Source organism: Cryptomeria japonica, chromosome 11 (genome assembly GCF_030272615.1).
Source record: "Cryptomeria japonica chromosome 11, Sugi_1.0, whole genome shotgun sequence".
In the NCBI taxonomy this organism is placed as follows: Eukaryota; Viridiplantae; Streptophyta; class Pinopsida; order Cupressales; family Cupressaceae; genus Cryptomeria; species Cryptomeria japonica.
The window spans coordinates 499,395,971-499,413,590 of NC_081415.1; the positions used below are offsets into that span (position 1 = coordinate 499,395,971).

The 17,620-nt window shown below is 35.7% G+C and overlaps 1 protein-coding gene across 1 annotated transcript; it reads right to left on the reverse strand.

Moving 5' to 3' along the window:
* Nucleotides 1-259: 259 nt before the first annotated feature.
* LOC131068329 (uncharacterized) lies at nt 260-11,590 on the reverse strand. Its single transcript, XM_058003505.2, has 3 exons — nt 11,180-11,590; nt 1,215-1,364; nt 260-1,021 (listed from the first exon to the last, which is right to left on the reverse strand). Exons 1-3 carry the CDS (start codon nt 11,408-11,410, stop codon nt 926-928), a joined length of 477 nt encoding a protein of 158 aa, XP_057859488.2. The 5' UTR covers nt 11,411-11,590; the 3' UTR covers nt 260-925.
* Between the last annotated feature and the right edge of the window lie 6,030 nt (nt 11,591-17,620).

Here is a 17,620-nt window from a genome sequence, read left to right on the forward strand (position 1 = left end):
AGACCATACAAATTGATGGTAAACATGCATCTGTAATATTCTCTTTAGAATCAAGATACATACAAAAAAAAAATTGAATTACTTTAAAGTCAATCACAATTTTTGTAATTAGAATTCTGTTTAGCTTTGAGCACTTTGTCTCTGCACAAATCAAATGTTCTTGCACTGTAAAGTTAAACACTAGAATGACTGATCGTAGATTCAAGATATAGCATTGCATCAGAAAATCTGTATCTTTTCATTATGGCTGCTGACAATGTGATATATATAAATTGCCATATATTCATTTGCTGATTTAAAAACAATGCTAAAAATACAAACTCTGCTTTCCGAACTTGCAGCTAAAGATACATTATTCTACAACAGTAGAATAAAGTATAAACTAGAGTACTCCAACATAATATCCTCCAACAATTCGAGACTCTTGGTATCCAATAAATTAGTCAATGTAATTTTGGTAGTTCAGCTTCTGAAGCAAAATATTTTGTCATACCACCCTGTATAGTAGGTGTTCTAAAAGTCAAAAGTTTCTTGATCAGTACCTCACTAGCCCATTATAAACCCTAAATACACTAAGCAGTAGCATATATTTGCAATATTCATGTAGATCAGACCACACGGGTAAATTAAGTTCAGACCCCAAAGTTATGTACATTCCTGTGCAGTCTGATCTAGAAGAATTTTGCAAATTGATGAACTGCAAACAAATCGTTCTCAAATAAAAAATTACTTATAATTGCTCTACCATTGTCCCAAAATAACACAACTTCCCTTCGCATGGTAACATCCCAGTGAGATTAATTAGCTTTTGACGCACGCTTCAAGTCTGCACATTTTAAATTGGCAATGCCAAGTACTACCACAACTGAGGACCACTGTACATGGCTAACATGTTTGATGCTAATAATCAAGTTCAGACAGATTTTCATGTAGGTTCACTTTCAGCTGTTTCCATAGGAGGTTGAGCTAGCCATTTTGCCTTGTATCCCGTTCCTTTGCAATCAGAACAGCTTACTGAGCCCTGGGAACAAAATGGAGATGAAGTCATATGGTAAAATGTGAAATCAAAATGATAGAGACAGATGATTGAGGATGCAGATATATGAAAATACAATCTTACAACTTTCTAGCAAGCAGAGAACAAAGTTTAATGCAAAATGCCATGTATGATACATGCAGAAGATCATAATATATGATTCCATGCAAGATTGTACCTGCCCTGCACAAATTACACAAGTTGTATTCCGTGATGGTACTTCACAAAGCATATTGTCTCCTAGTATGAAAAAACCTGTCCCCCTACACCATTTACACTCTACATATCCATTTGCATCACATGAAGAACAAGGCACCGGCCTTGGTTGCTGCAACAAAAAACATTCAATAGTTTTTTGGTTAGAGAACAGTCAATCTTATCAATTATGTTTTCAGAACAACTCCTTGAACGAACTCATGATGGTATATAACAAAAAGAACTTGAGTACACCAAACCCCTGTTCTATCTTTAATCAATAGTCCAGTCAAAATAATTAGCAGCAGACAATTAGGAATTGCATGATAATATCAAATTAAAATAATCTGTGTATTTCTAGATGAGTGCAATATGCCATTGGACATTAGATCACTTTTTAAGTATTTGTGTTTTGTAATTATTATCTTAGACGCAATCCTACGAATCATTTTACTGACAGACATCTGATAAGTCCTCAAAATGTGATTCAAATACGTAACAAGATCTCTTCTCATCTTTTTGCCATTTGGTATATTTTTGGACATTGTAAGAATCTACTGAATGCACATTAAGATTTGTAAATGCACTGAATTAAAAGTGCCACACTTTTCTTTGCATTTGAGGATTTTGCTTGTAAAGTGCCAAGGAGGGTTTGTCGTGTGCACTTTTTTTTTGCCATCACAACCTCATCTACCTTCATGCATGGTGTGCCTTGTTATATTGCACATCCTTTTCAATTGCAGGTACTTCATATTGATTATTTCATGTTGTTTCTTCTTGCATTGCTTTGTTGTAACAATTTTCAGAAGATTTCCTATACGTCTTCTACTTTGCTTTGGATTTGAGGATTTTGCTTATAAAGCGCCAAGGTTTGTTGTGTGCACTTTTTTTTTTGCCATCACAACCTCATCTACCTTCATGCATGGGTGCCTTGTTATTGCACATCCTTTTCAATTGCAAGTACTTCATCTTGGGCATTTCATGTTGCTTCTTCTTGTATTGCTTTGCTGTAACAATTTTCAGTGGATTTCCTATAACTCTTCCTAGTCAGCAGAATGGGGAGTGTTTTGCTGTTTGTACTTGTGCTAATTGTTTCTTGATTTTGTTTTGGAGTGAGCTATGTACTTAGTACTTGTTCCTATATATTAGGCAGAAGGAGCAATGAGTTACCTATGTATTCTAGTGAACTCGAACACATACCATATACACTCTCGCAGTGTTATTTATGGAAATCACCTTCTACCTTCTTCGGTTGATCAGCATTTATGAAATTATCGGCACCTGCCTGGATGCAATATATTAGGGTGAGTTCACCATCTACACAAATTTCAAGTAGTGTTGTTGTGAACACTCGTGCAGATTTGTGTGCCATCGGCATCTTGTTTGTATCTATGCAAAGTTTAGGTAGTGTTGATTTTATCATTCATGTAGATTTGTGGCTCTCCGATCCTGACTTTATTGGAGATTTTTCGGTTCCATTAGTATAGAAGTTGGCTATTTGGCAACTGTTTACAGTTTCATACTTCTTTCAATGGAATTCTTGATGTTCATATACCTAGTCTATCAAGGAATGCTATCTCTTCCTTTGGGAAGACTTTTCAATCCTTTTCATGTTCTCTCTTTTAAAGAGGTTTTTTCCTACAGGTTTTCTCCTTTTCTCTATTTATAAGATATTTTAGTACATTGGGCCCTTGATCAAGCCTAGTTGTTGAGACCCATCCATTTTTCTCTCTTCCTAAGTTTTATTTGTGTGCAAGTGGGGGGAGGGGCGTGAGGGTTTTAATGCATTTTATTTTATTTGCATCAAATTTTTTACCATATTGCATTGGATACACCTAGAGATTTTTAGAGATGCATACGCATAGCTCAACATACAACAGTAAAGTTCAGAAACCCCATGTGCATCAATTCTACAAAACAATATGAAGTTGCTTGTGTGAGCACAAAGAACAGCCTGATGCAAGTGAGGAACCACAAACGTGATGATTCTTTATTGTAACGTCAATGTATACACGGATGTGCAATTAGGATGTATTACTATTTAGTTGCTGACATGCACCTAAAAGCACATTGCAAAGAGGAGGTGACATTTCCCCATCTGTCAAAGTCAATCCACCAACCATGTTGCTTTAGTGTATGCACACTCCTTTGTGTGTGTGAACATCTAAGAGCAAACAAGAGGATTGTAAATGGTTACTCTTTCCACAAAGACCACTTGGACGAATATCCCCACACTTTTCAACTACATGCAACTAAAGTGTGTGTTGCGATCTTCACCAAGAACATCTTCATCTGTTTTGTATTTAAACTATGTTTTGTTCTTACACGAGATGGTGTACACGTAACAATTGTTGCATAGAGTATGACTAAGGATTCATTGCACGGTTCCTTCTGTGTCAAGCATTATCAAGAGGCATGAAACTCTTGATAATGTGAACATTGTTGAAATGCACATGCAACTCTTGTGGATCTGACAAGGATATTCAGGTTAGGATTACATGTCATGCAAGTGTAGAAACTTGAATTGCTTGATGCAAGGCCTGATGCAAATGCCTCACCTATGCTTAACTACAATAAGAAGTGTGAAGAACCTTCTCCACTTGCAGGACCAACAATGTAACTCAAACCAACATTGTGCAACCTCGTCTCCATCTAGAGGAAATCGATGATGCCTCAGTTGTCCTTGCGAAGGCCTCAGCCTTCATACTCCATTTGATTTAGCAGCTTGGAACCATTTCCTTTAATGTATTTTTCAAAAGTAGCAAAGGACCATAGTTGATCAAAAGACTAAAAGGAACGACAAGGGCTTAGTAAGTCCTCATAAATCATTTTTCACATATCACAAGCCTTGACTAAAGTTTGTGCACTAATCAGATAAAGCATGTTGGCCTCCAGGATAAAACAAAATAATCAATAATGTTTCCTTATAATACAAGTTGGCTCAAGTGTATAGACATAACCGGACCGGCCAAGCAAAACAAGTAAGCCTAAGGGCCTTAATTAAAAATTTTATTTAATAAATTTAATTTATTATTTATTTCATGTTTCAAGGTGGCCAACCCAGCCATATAAAACAGGGACATTACAGTCTTCCCGTCCCGGAGTTTGCTTGTCCTCAAGCAATCCACACTTGCATACCAAAACTGAATACCTAGATCCAATATAAACCTCCGAATCACAGCTCCAACATTCTGTTGTGTTACTCTAATATAAACATCCCTCTTCCAAACTCTATCTTATCAAACCGGGAACCAAAGAGTGTGAATGTTTCTTGGCCCACCTCCATATAATCGGAGTGCATAATCATGGGACTCTCAAAATAAACCTGTAATTCTTTTTTATGGCTCTCAATCTCAAAAGAACCAATCATCACCACAACACAACTAATATTTTGCATTTTATTGCATGGACCCATCATTCTCATATTTTGTGGATCATCATTACAAAATGCAATTATATCCATACCTAAAGTTTAGATTGAGGACTCTTGGATATTACTATCTTCTGTTATGGAGTGTCCTCTTTTTTGACAACTTGAAATTCTGATCCTTCTTTCTACATTATTATCATCTCACTCTCTTTAACCTCATCCTCTGCTTTTGCATTCTTTTCCATTTCAAATTCCACTTTTTTTGCTGCTGAATTTTTCTCTTTTGTTCTCATTTGCCTTATGTTGTCATAAAGTTCCCTTTCCCTTGGATTTACCCAATCCAAATATCTCAAATAATCATAAAAAATAAATACAGATTTAATTTGATCAGACAGCCCTAAATACTCTTCAACGATTTTGATCGCTTCAAATGTGTACCTTTTTGGATCCCGTCGTCCTAATCCAAAATTCTCCTTGCAGGGCTGCTCCTTATATCTATTTCTCCTTCACACATTCATTTTAAGCTCAAAGTAATCAGCAAAGGACAGATCTTGACGTATAGCTGGCCGTAAGATCATATATTTGGCATGACATCTAGCCACTTCCCTAGCAGGTTCATCTAATCATCGTTCTTCCTTTAGGGATTCTATGTCCCATCTTTTTAGCAATTTGGCTTGAATAGGGGAAAGAATGTCATCGGATCCATAGCTTCTTATTTTCATGGATCTGCATCACAAACCCTCACAGGCTAGCAGAAAGGTGGTTCTGATACAACTGAAATATTCTAACTTAGAATATCAAATTTTTTAATACAGAAAATTATAAAACTGAAATATCATTTCTGCTCATAAAATTCCCATTTTCAGAATTGACGATTATATGTTGCACAGCTATGAGAAATTGCAAATGGAGCAGTTTAACCTTGCTTCATCAATTTCTATCTATAATCACCTATTGATATTCTGCATATTCAGACACGGGAAGCCAATAATATATACACACAGCTGGCATGAATTAATAAAATTAGACTTTAATATGACCAGACATAGTTTTCAGATAACAAGTCACCTGTTACAAAACAGCTTCCCTCGATCTGAGATGGCTGCAATGTCAGACTTACAAATGACTCATTTACACAACCCAACCCTTATTAGCTCAATCAAATGTTTACTTTGCTGCTGCCATAGACACACAGCAAAGTATATCTGACCTACGTAAGATGGTACAGGTAGCTGGACAGATTGTAATTGCTGGCCCAGAATTATCGATTCTCCCTTAAAAGATCAGACTCTTTTTCTCCTGCATGAATGCCCTTGTAGATAATCTGATTCTACTCCTAAGTTCTTGCTTGCTCTCTGGTGTCATTCATCTGACTGGTAACGAACTCCTTGCAGGTCCTAAGGTTGGCATCTCAGGCAACCACAAACGGTAAGATAGTAGGGTTTTTGTCCCACTACTAGGCAACTCTCAGGTCTGCGTCTAAGAGCAGTTGTATTTGTTTAATTCGTAGAATATGAAACTCATTCAATGCCTTCAATTGAATCCTTCCGCTTCATATATAGGCATTGGCCAAAACAGGTCGACCCAACAAGAATTAAAGATAATCATATAAAGCATATTGGCCTCCAGGATAAAACAAAATAATCAATAATGTTTCCTTATAATACAAGTCAGCTCAAGTGTATAGACATAACCGACCAAGCAAAATAAGTCGGTCTAAGGGCTTTTATTAATATTTTATTTTAATATTTTAATTTGTTATTTATTTAATGTTTCAGTGTGGCCAACCCAGCCACATAAAACGGGAACATTACAACAATAAGGAAGTTGTGCAAAGCATGTGTGATGCGTGATGCTAAATAACCTTGCATAAGCTTGAGAAAGTTGTTCAAGCTTGCATCTGCTTGAAGACCTCCTAAGGTTACACTCTTCCACACAGACTTACACCAAGGGATAGAATCATAGAAGGCATGCAGTTCTGCTGATGAACTACAATGTGAAGCTACACATGGATCATACTCCTTTTCTTGATGAGCAATGGTCCCCATTGCGTACAGATTGTGCAGCTGAGGCTATATGAAGCTAATGATCAGATGAACCAACACACCAAGTTGTGATCACAGCATATATATATATATATATTTACATCAATTCTAGTGTTCACCTTTCCTATGTGTTTTTACCTCTTTTTAGCCCCTTGTTCCCCTTACTTATCCTTGTCTTCCCTTTGCTTTTCCCTATGCCCACGTGTTTCTGCCCCTTCTTCTATGCCTTGTCTATCATTCCCAAACAGTAAATATCCTTTTCCAACCCTTTATTTGATGTTTGTAGCTCTCCTCCATGTGTCATTGACCCTTCCATTCCACTCCTTATATCTCACCTTTAATAAATCAAATGAACATAAAATTGTCACCATTTGATGTCTCTTGCTTCTCTATATGTCCCATAGAAAATTGAGCCTCATCAGATGAATGAACACTTATGTAAACTCTTAAACCTGTGGGGCAGCACTTTCCTTTGCTCCTTTTACCACCATAATTATATGCTAGACTCGTATTAACACCTAACATGTCTTCACCTTCCTCTTGGCTGAATACCACCTAAAAACCTATAAATAAGCCTCTCATCTCCCTCATTTCATAATCACAATTCAAAATTCCTCTCTTATTTCTCTTCTTCATAATAGCTACCATCTTGTATTTCTACCTTTGAAGCATTACAACTTTGGGGCACTGTTGTAGCAAAGCAACAACATGTTGGAACTTTACATCACTTTTTGGAGGCTCGTGGACACTTGTGCAAGCATTTAACTCTCCCTTGGTCTCATTTTCTCTTTCTAACACCATGTTGCCCAATTCTCCCTTCCACAGCCATTATATTAGGCCCTATTTCTTCCTAATTTCCTTCACTATCCTTCTCCCCTCATTCCTCTCCATCTCCAAAACCTTTTTCATCACCTTCGTGCCCATTTGATCCCTCTTTTCCTTCTCCCATTATATCCTTCTACCTCCTGTTTCTTTGTTTCATCTTCTATCCATTTAGGGTTTGAGTTTCATGCTACTCGTAGTTCAAAGAATCAAATCTGATTTTTACTTGTCATTATCATTTTTATGTGGATCTTGTTTGAACATCAACAGGGCAGACTCCCCTTTAACCATTCCATTCTGTAAGGTTCACAAAGCCAAACTGAGCTTGAAGGTCAAATCCAAAACTTTCTGGGCAAATTGGATAGATTGTGCAAGAGGAAAAGTAAAGAAGGGAACATTTGAAGAAATCCCTGAAAGTTTAATGTATTTCTAGGGTGAGGACACAACAACCCCCAAGGGTGCTTTGCATTTGTTTGGTGGATTTGTCCTTATATCAAACAGCCCTTAAAATTTCAGGCAGCCTCTACCGAGCTTATGGAGCCAGATCAGCTGTTGCAACATCATTTTATCAAGTGTGTTGTTCCTTTTTCCCTGTTTTCCTTCTCTTTTTCCCATATTTCAATAGCAGCATTATCCTCATTTTATCTCCTGTTCTAATTTGACTGACTATATAGAAGACAAAAGTTCTCAGAATCTCAGTGCTGAACTTCCCCAAAACGTTCAGGTCATTTGACACACAGAATTATCCTGTAAAGCACCCTGACCTCAGGCCTATCCCAAAAAGCATTACACAAGTGTCCCAGTGTCAAATTTCAACAAAATTGGATTTTCTTTCACCAGTGTTTATTCTGTTGTATTCCAGGTGCAAAATTTCAGCTTCTAATTTCCATTTATTTTCATCATATCACGTTTGTTTTTTTAGTTTTCTGCCTGGGTGTATTGTCTCGTCTTTTGTCACTCCCAACTCAAGAGGTAGTTAATTAGAGTTAGAGTAGGCTTAAATGTTTTAATTTAAACTCATCGCTTGCACACTCTAAAAGAAACCTAATCACCAATCATCTCATTTTTTTAGGTTCTTATATGTATATATTTCTATATATGTATATAGACGATACCATAATTTATGCAAATCTAAAAAGTAAATGCATAACTGACAGAATGGTCCTATAATTGATTAATGATAACAATGAGTTATAAGTTATATTAATTAAACAATGCCCATTGTCAAATTATAAATCAAAATGTAATCATTTGAATATCAATGATCGTAGTAGCTGAAAATTGAAATCCATTACAAATGAGCTGAAAGTTCAAAGTACCGTCTAGATTCTAAGATTTGAGAGTACCATTGTTTGCTGTTTTTTGATGATGATTTTACCTAGCAAATATTCCTGTCAGTGATCTGGATCTACTCATCCTATCATGCCATGTGATGACATTAATGACCTATTGATTGCAAATCCTCACCAAAAACTTGTACTGTAGTATATTTACACTTTACAGGAAAAAAATGTGAAGCTATTTCAAAAATCAAATCTGAACTGGCACAACACAGCACACTGATACAGTGGAGAAATCATGAGCCTTATTACAGCACATGAAGGCCCAGCAATAACACTGTAATGCTTATACCATTGTTCTTGGGGGACGCGTCACCAGCCAAATCCCCACATTTATGGGATGGGGATGTTTCCGAGATCTGGGAACTTGGGGGAGACGTCCACCCACCGCACTGCCACCATGATGCCCCTGAGATGCTGAGGATGTTGGAGATATCCCCGTGACATCTCGGGGACTCTCAATAGTCCCTTGACTATCCCAGGGATGCCTAGGAGTCTCTCGTGGCCCCCAATTCCAAACTCCAACTGAATACACAAAAAGGTGATAAATTTGTGAAAATGACATTCATAATGAAGGTTTGTGAGGTTTTGGAGGCCTTATTTGTGCTTGCTGACGGTGGCTCCACTCCTTGAACCCACCTTGTATCCCGACAAGTAATGTGGAGGGGTGCTTCCCCTCAACCCTTCTGCAAACTCGCTCAGGACTCTACCCCCAACACCCACAAGGAACACTAACCCTTGACCCCATTGAGGGCTCTGCCCCAAATCCCCACAAGGGGCACTGTCCCTTGACCCCAAATCACCACCCACCATTGTTAGAGTTTATGCAATCATTGTCATGTTTTTTATGTTTATTAGTTAAAACTTCACTTAGTATGCCAAAGTTTCATTTGCAGGCAATTCTTATACTTATTCCTGGTTTGCTCCCAAAGTTCCAAAACTCTGTCCACCATTATTAATGTTCAAATTTCAATGTGATCATTGTCATGTTTTTAATGTTTATTAGTTTAAACTTTGCATAGTGTACCAAGTTTCACTTACAATTATTATATTCATTCCTTACACATCTTTTTATAATTAATTTTTCAAGTACTGTTTTATACCAGGTAAAAGGTTCTTTGAATAAAAATTGAGATCAATAGCTATTTGTTGTCATATGGGTGTTTTCAGAAGAGGATGGAGTAGTAGATTAGAGGTGAATTAATAATATTATTGAATTATCAATTATTTCAAAATATTTATCAATTTCTTTAATTCAAAACCTGTATGATTATTTGCTAAGTTCCCCATCCCAGATTAGCCGGATCACTGATAAGCCCAATTGCAAGCATTGACCAGACGCAACATGGAGGCTAGATGTCAGCCATGCAATTCAATTCTATATTAATATAATAATAGTAATAATAATTTAATGTTTGATAGAATACTAATGGGATAAAATATATAATGATTTGTGATGTAGGGTTGGCGAATGTCTTTCAATCTGTAAAAATAAAGGTAGCATTTGAGTTTACCTTTAAGCCCATAAAAGGATTCACTTCAATTTTATTTTATAAATCTTTCAAATATTTATCTCACTACCAAATTTAAACTCTAACTTGGCAATCTGTCTACACCAACAGAACTGATCTAAGAAGGAAGGAAACAAAATGAGGTCGACCGCAAGTTCTATTACTATGAAGATAGGATAGAATTCAAATTTGGCAGAATTCAAAATCTTTTGTTTCTGTAAAAGAAATGATGTTATCGAATTAATTGCAGCCGATCCCCAAAGCCCTTGGATTTCTACGTGAACTCACAGGAATTGGGCATTGTAAAAAAAAACATGGTAAAGAACAGTGACAGAAATAATTGTTCAACATTCCAGAATCAAATCATTAATCAAACTTGTCTCTCATAGGTTTTCCGCGTGACTTCTTTGTAATTGTGATGCACTGAAAAGACTGTAACAAACTTAGAAATCAATCTATTTATAAACCTAGGGGTGCAGGGTTGTTGTCCATGACCAGAAAAATAAGTAAAACTTTGAGCCCTCCAATGATATCTTGGCATATAATAGAGGGTTGTAGAGGAAAAAGTGAATCCACTTAAGGAGGAAAAAAACTCAAAGTTTTGATCATTCATATAGATGGTGAGTCACAAAGCGTGAAAAAGTACATCCCTAAATTTTATTTCAGACAATATTTTCCAGAAATCTCCCTTGTAACATTACATTAAGGATTGCAAAAGCAACAAATTTCAGATAATTAATATGCACCATTTGTTTCTAATGCAATAAGACCAGCTGAAGATAAAATGTGAAGTTTAAATTATTAATTAGATTTGCCCAAAACAAAACTAAACAAAAAGATTTTTCTTCTAAGATGGGTACCTTAGAAATCGACCAAGCTTGCTCGATTCGCCTTAAAAACTGGGAAGGAGAAGGATCATCTTGTTGTGCCCTTATCTGCCTGGCACTGTATAACAATCCGCCATTGCCACGCTTCTGTTTGCGGATTCTAATTGTTGAGCAAATCAATAACGGTGGGGTTGTCTGGGTAATAGTACATGTGGGCGGTCGTACCAGACAAAGATCTTGCGTTAGAAATAACATCATCCCCATCACTGATTATTATTGAGTTTTCCTCACCCTCCGCCTCTCCCGTGGCACAACATTATATATTTTCACGACGTGATTATCAAAATGAAGAGTCTCGATACAAACAACTCAAATGGTATTAGCCAAAACCTCCGCATCTCCAAGGGCAGCACAACATTACATATGTTACCGTAGTGATTCTTAAAATCAATATTCTAAATACAATAGCTCACATGGTATTTGTCAAAACCATGTCCTTAAAATATTAGTAAAATATCTTAATAAATATATTTATATTATAGGAGATATATTAATTTTGAGGTGTTTATATTTATATATCTCATTATTACTTGAGTATTTCTTGTGGTTTTAGACAACTTATTTTTTTTAATTTATACAAGTTTGTTTAATTAATACATAAGCACAAATTTATGAATGAACAAATGAACAAATATTTTTAATGACATCCACGAGACCAGGTAGTCTATGGGACCGAAATTGAGAACAACACAACACAATGATCTCTAAAGAACCAATCGACCAACCCTGGAAGCAACCCAAAAGCGACCGCTAATCCTTGTTGATTAGGTTTCTTTTGTTGTGAATTTTGACCAAGTAATCTCCATTCGAACAAAGTATTTAAAGACTCAACTTTTAGTATATTCATATATTTGCTTTGAATGTCATCAAAAGTTGCACAATCCATAATGTAATGTCATTCCATTCCTACTGATCTAGATGTGCAAAGAAGACAAATCCTATCAACCCATTCCTCTTAGGTGTTTTCCACCTCCCTGTTTCGCACCTAAGATGGTGTGAGCTAGTTCTTAACTGGGCAATTAACATTATGTTCATATCTTCTCGGCTAAAAGTCAAGGCTTACGGGTATCCATTTTGTCAAAGTTTTTGAAACACAATCCCAACCTCATCTCTTATATCATACCTCTATGGGTTTGAACCTTGGTGGATGGCATGGTCAAAGAACATACCATAACCCCCACCATTTGTGCCCAATCAACTAAATTTTAGTTAGATGCACTTAAGATATCTATGGTAGTTTAAAACATACATATTATTATATATTACTTCATCATTTGAAACTATTATGAATTGTTCTATATTGGGATTTGTATAATTGTGAGCAATCTTTCAATTAACGTAGATTAATATATGTAAAGTATTTTTCTTTAGAATATATATTTACGACTACCTACACAGGTTAAAAAAGACACAGTGACTATTTATTTTAATATGTACTTAAGAACTATTTTATTTCAAACATTATTTATTTTGAAACACTTTATTTCACTCACAAATTATTATTTTTAATGACATCATTAATAGTATGTTTATTATTATATATTAATAAATTGATATGTAAATTACTGTTAAATTTAAGTGAAGAGGTTTTTGTTGACACACTTGTGCCATTACAATCCACCCATTTTTGTTATTGTAGTTATGTCTCTCCACTTAAACTTTTAAAGTACAATGAATATGTTGATAATAAAATTTAGAGAATATTTTAGTTGACAAAAAAATTGTATTCAAGTTTTTAATTCCAAATTTGGTTAAATTAGTAAATAAAATAGTACAAATTGAACATGTCAAAGATCAAGGAGGTGTGTATAATTTCATACTGCTATTTTCTATTAGGGTTAAGGTGCCACGAACCTTGTAAATCCTATATATTTAGTTACTCATATTATTTGTAAATCATATATAAGGAATGATGGATTCACCATCAACAGTAAATATTTTTATCATCGGGATTTCATTATTACAATAATTAAAATTCATTTACGTGGTATCTAATATTTTATTGAACTATATCCTATCAATACCATGATTTTACAAGGTTGAAAGGAAAACCATTTTGAAGTGAAAATGGAGTTGTCATCTAGAGGTAAGAAAAATTCAAATTTGCTATAGGCAAGAAACCCGATGTAGCAGAGGAGCGAGGCGGATGGTGGTTTTGTTAATGATATAAGGTTGGCAAATGGTTTGAAGATTCGGTGTGGTGGTTTTGTGGCTACAGATCCCAAGCTTATTGGGTCAAGTGTGGACAAGATTCATCTATCTAGAGGAAAGGTGATTTTGAATGTGCAAAAAGGCAAGAAATCAAGAGGAGATGAGTAGAAAAGTGCATGGTGGGTCAATTTGAAGAAGTTGAGAAATACAACTTTAGAGATCCCAAGAACGCTCGCAAGCAAAATACCTGTCACAAGAGAAGAATGGAGGCAAAAAAAGCAATAATGGCTCTAAAACAAGATTATCATTTAGAGAGGGAATGAAATAAAAAGTACAATACAATCCTTATAAAAAGGAGAATATGCAACCCTAAAGGGATAATGTGTATTTAATAATTAGAATAATTATTAAATACCTATAATATTATTAAATGTCTAAGTTTAGCTTAAGCGTAGAGTATAATAGACTAATAATTATTAGCCACAACATGATAACTCTAACACCCCCCCTTAAGATGAACTTAGGGAGTAGCTAAAAACAACTAAGGACTAAAAAAATGCATGTAAACAAAATGCATGAATGTAACAATGGGTCCCGGCAACAACTAGGCCTGATGAGGTACCCAAGTACAAAAGATCTCTCACAACTGGAGAAAAGGAGAAAACCTCATGGGAAAGAGAGAAATACATGTGAAGGACTTAAGAAGCCTCCAAACAAGAGAATGTCCTAGAAAAAAGGAACAAAGGATAAACATGAAGAATACCACTGAAGCAGGAAGTTGCAAACACTGTCGAAGAATAATTGTTGATCTGAATAACCTCCATTGAAATAGAAGATGGTCGGGTAGAGAAGACTGTAATCTGCATGAGTGCCCTCAAATAACACTACTCGAATCGGATGGCAAGTAAAGGCAAACAACTGAACTTGAAGATACAGATGGCAAAAAACACCAAAGTCTGAAGAGTTGATCAATCAAAGATGGAAGGTTGCCTTAAAAATAGGAATGAAAGAGTGTCCATATGGTAAATGATCCATCTCACCGAAATGCATAGCTAACCAGCCACTACATTCGCCTAGTACATAGGAACAAATACTGAATTCATAGCTCACTCCAACGAACCAAGGAAGCATTAGAACCAACAACCAATAGGTGAAACCCCCCCATAATGCTGACAAGGGAGAGGTGACAAGTACACTAAAATTGAATGCCAAAAAAAATTGCATGACGAAGAACCAAGAACATCGAGAGCGTAGCAAAAAGTACAAACACATATAAAGGCTAGTGTCCTGGAAGGAACACTCACTTGACACACATCATGAGGCTAATGTCATGGAAGGAACGCTCACATGACAAAGGTAGATGGAAAACAAAGGCAAACATCAAACCCCCCATGGCACTTTATAATGGAGTGCGAGTACAATAAGGCATAAGATGTGCAAGATCCCAAGCATGCAAGGCATAGTGGCACTTTATCTCATTGAGCTTGCAAAAAGGAAAATGCTTACAAAATGATGTATATAATTCTCAAAGAAGATAAAAGGCTAGAAATACATGAAGAACAGCAAAAAACAAGTCATCCCATGCAAACAAGAAGCTTCCACAATCTCATATGTCCACGTAATTCACCAGAGTGTGAAAACACAAAAAACTGAATAAAATGTACCTGGAGTAAAATCTGGAAAAAGTGCATGGATGACTATGAAGATATTTGAAACACTGTCCCAACGCCGTTCGAATCGCGAAAAACGAAGAAACTGGCGAAAAGATATGAGCTCGAGACTGAAAACAACACCTCTGACTTTAAATGGCTAAAGAATATACGAAGTGATGAAACCCACAAATCTGGAAAGTAGACAAAACCATCTATCCGATGATATCTTGTTTGCCAAAAAATGATATCGTATGCCCAAGTTATGGCCAAAACAAAAAACAAAACCCTCTTTTAGGGCACAAAGAGGGTCACAGGGGGCCATGTGAGCTATCTGTATTGCTGACGTCAACATGACATCATGCTAATATCAATAGAATATTCTATAAATATTCCCTTTCCTGCCAAAAAAATACCACCAGAAAAAAGTGACGACTCCGAAAAACAATACCCAAGCCAGAAAGGCCACTGGAGTCGGAAAAAAATCCAGTGGGTTGGGGGCCTAGGCAACAGTGGCCGGAAGGCTATGGCAGGGAGGCAGCGGTCGAGCAGGAGGCGACGGTCAGGAGGCGGCGCAATGGCGGTGAGTAGGGGGAGTGGTCGTGAAGGAGGGCGACAAGGGCCCGACAAAAATTGTCGGGCATGCTGCAGTCGGAGGGTGCACGGAGGGGTGGGGTGCAGGGTCCACGACTTGCTGCAAGGCATACAGACCGACAGAGGTCCCCCCCCATTTGCTTTGTAAAAAAAATATTTTTTTTAAAGAAAAATTCACAATTTTTTCATTTCGGCATGGGTATGCCGTAAAACTGCCCAACAAAAAAAATTAATAATTTTTTTTTTTTAAAATGAAAAAATTGGGCAAAAACAAAATAAATTTTCTAGAGGATAAAGTTGTCCAAATTGGACAAATTTTATATGAAAATATGGGGGTTTTTGGGTGTTTCGAGCTCAACGGTGAGATTCGTTTGAGCCCAAAAGGCCCAAAAACAAAGAAGCACCCCAGATCTAGAGAAAAAAATCTGAAAGAACTTGAAACCCTAGCCTCCAAAAATATTTTGAAAAATCAGGAACAAGTAGCAACAGATGTAGGCTCTGATACCATCAAGAAGTTGAGAAATACAACTTCAGAGATCCCAAGAACACCTGCAAGAAAAATACCTGTCACAAGAGAAGAATGGAGGCAAAAAAGCAATAACGGCTTTGAAGAAAAAAATTATCATTCAGAGAGGGAATGAAATAAAAAGTACAATACAATCCTTATAAAAGGAGAATATGCAACCCTAAAGAAACCCTAAAGGGATAATGTGTATTTAATAATTAGAATAATTATTAAATACCTACAATATCATTAAATGCCTAAGTTTAGATTAAGCGTAGAGTATAATAGACTAATAATTAAATAAATAATTATTAGCCACAACATGATAACTCTAACACAATTGATGGGACAGTATCGACAAATGCTTCAAAGGTTATTGGGTGTCTAGAGGTTCAGATTTTAGAATCTCATTGTATCAAGTCAAGTGCAGAGGGAAATCATTTGTCTTCTCATGGCATCTTGCCAGGTAGAGCTTCTAATGGGGCCCCTCTAAGAATATTATCTTGGATGGTGGTCATAAAAGTAATGGTATGGCGGGTCATAACTCTACATGGTCATACCTTTTTAATGCCCATCTCAAAGGAAAAATCTCTTCCACGCTAATTAGTCACTTTTCCAACCTTGTGATTAGAGAGTTTTCCATCTTTGTTTCAGATTCTCTAGTTCACAAAGGTATTTCCAATATGGAAATGTCACTGGTGGGGAAATTTGTAGGCCCATGCCCAAATATTGATTTAGTACGCCCTTTTGTTTCCAATAAATGGCATTCCAAAGGGCAGGTGGATGTGGCTACTATGGCTAAAGGTTTTTTGACACCATCCAGAGATATACATTTGTAAACTAGAAATAAGGTTCCAAAATGTATAACTTAGAAGATGGGATATTATTTAGGGATATTATCTAATTGCTACATCCCTTTTAGGAGATAGATCTATTCACCACAATAGATGAGATAGATAAGATAGAAGAGATAGACGAGAAGTATAGGAAAGTGATACATGTATAAAGGAGATATAAGGAATATACTAAATATGCATTGATATATATATATATATATATATATATATATATATATATATATATATATATATATATATATATATATATATATATATATATATATATATATATGAAGATGAATACATCTAATTATTGGGTCTAATCTACATGTGTGATATTTTTGTAGACGTATAAATCTGACCACTTTCTTAAATAAATATTTAATATTTATTTTAACCCCATTCCTCCTATTAATTAAATTCTATTTAATTAATTTATCCGCATTCATCTATTTGATTAAATGAATTACTCAATTTATTTAATTAGATTCACCTAAACCTTTTCTAGCCTTTAATTAAATAAATCACTTTATTTAATTAATTTCCCTTTCTCCCTTTTTAATTAAATTTACATTTAATTAAATAATAAATCTAATTTATTTATTAAAATCCCCCACTTGTATTTATGCAAGTTGCATCTATTTTGGTTGAAATAAATCAATTTTATTTTAATTAA

Coding starts and splice junctions, on each gene's coding strand:
- LOC131068329 (XM_058003505.2), bottom strand. CDS start 11,410: ATGGGGATGATGTTATTTCTAACGCAAGATCTTTGTCTGGTACGACCG. Junction 1,365..11,179: donor AAGCTTGGTCGATTTCTAAG/GTACCCATCTTA, acceptor TTTTTGTTGCAG/CAACCAAGGCCGGTGCCTTG. Junction 1,022..1,214: donor GTGTAATTTGTGCAGGGCAG/GTACAATCTTGC, acceptor TTTTGTTCCCAG/GGCTCAGTAAGCTGTTCTGA.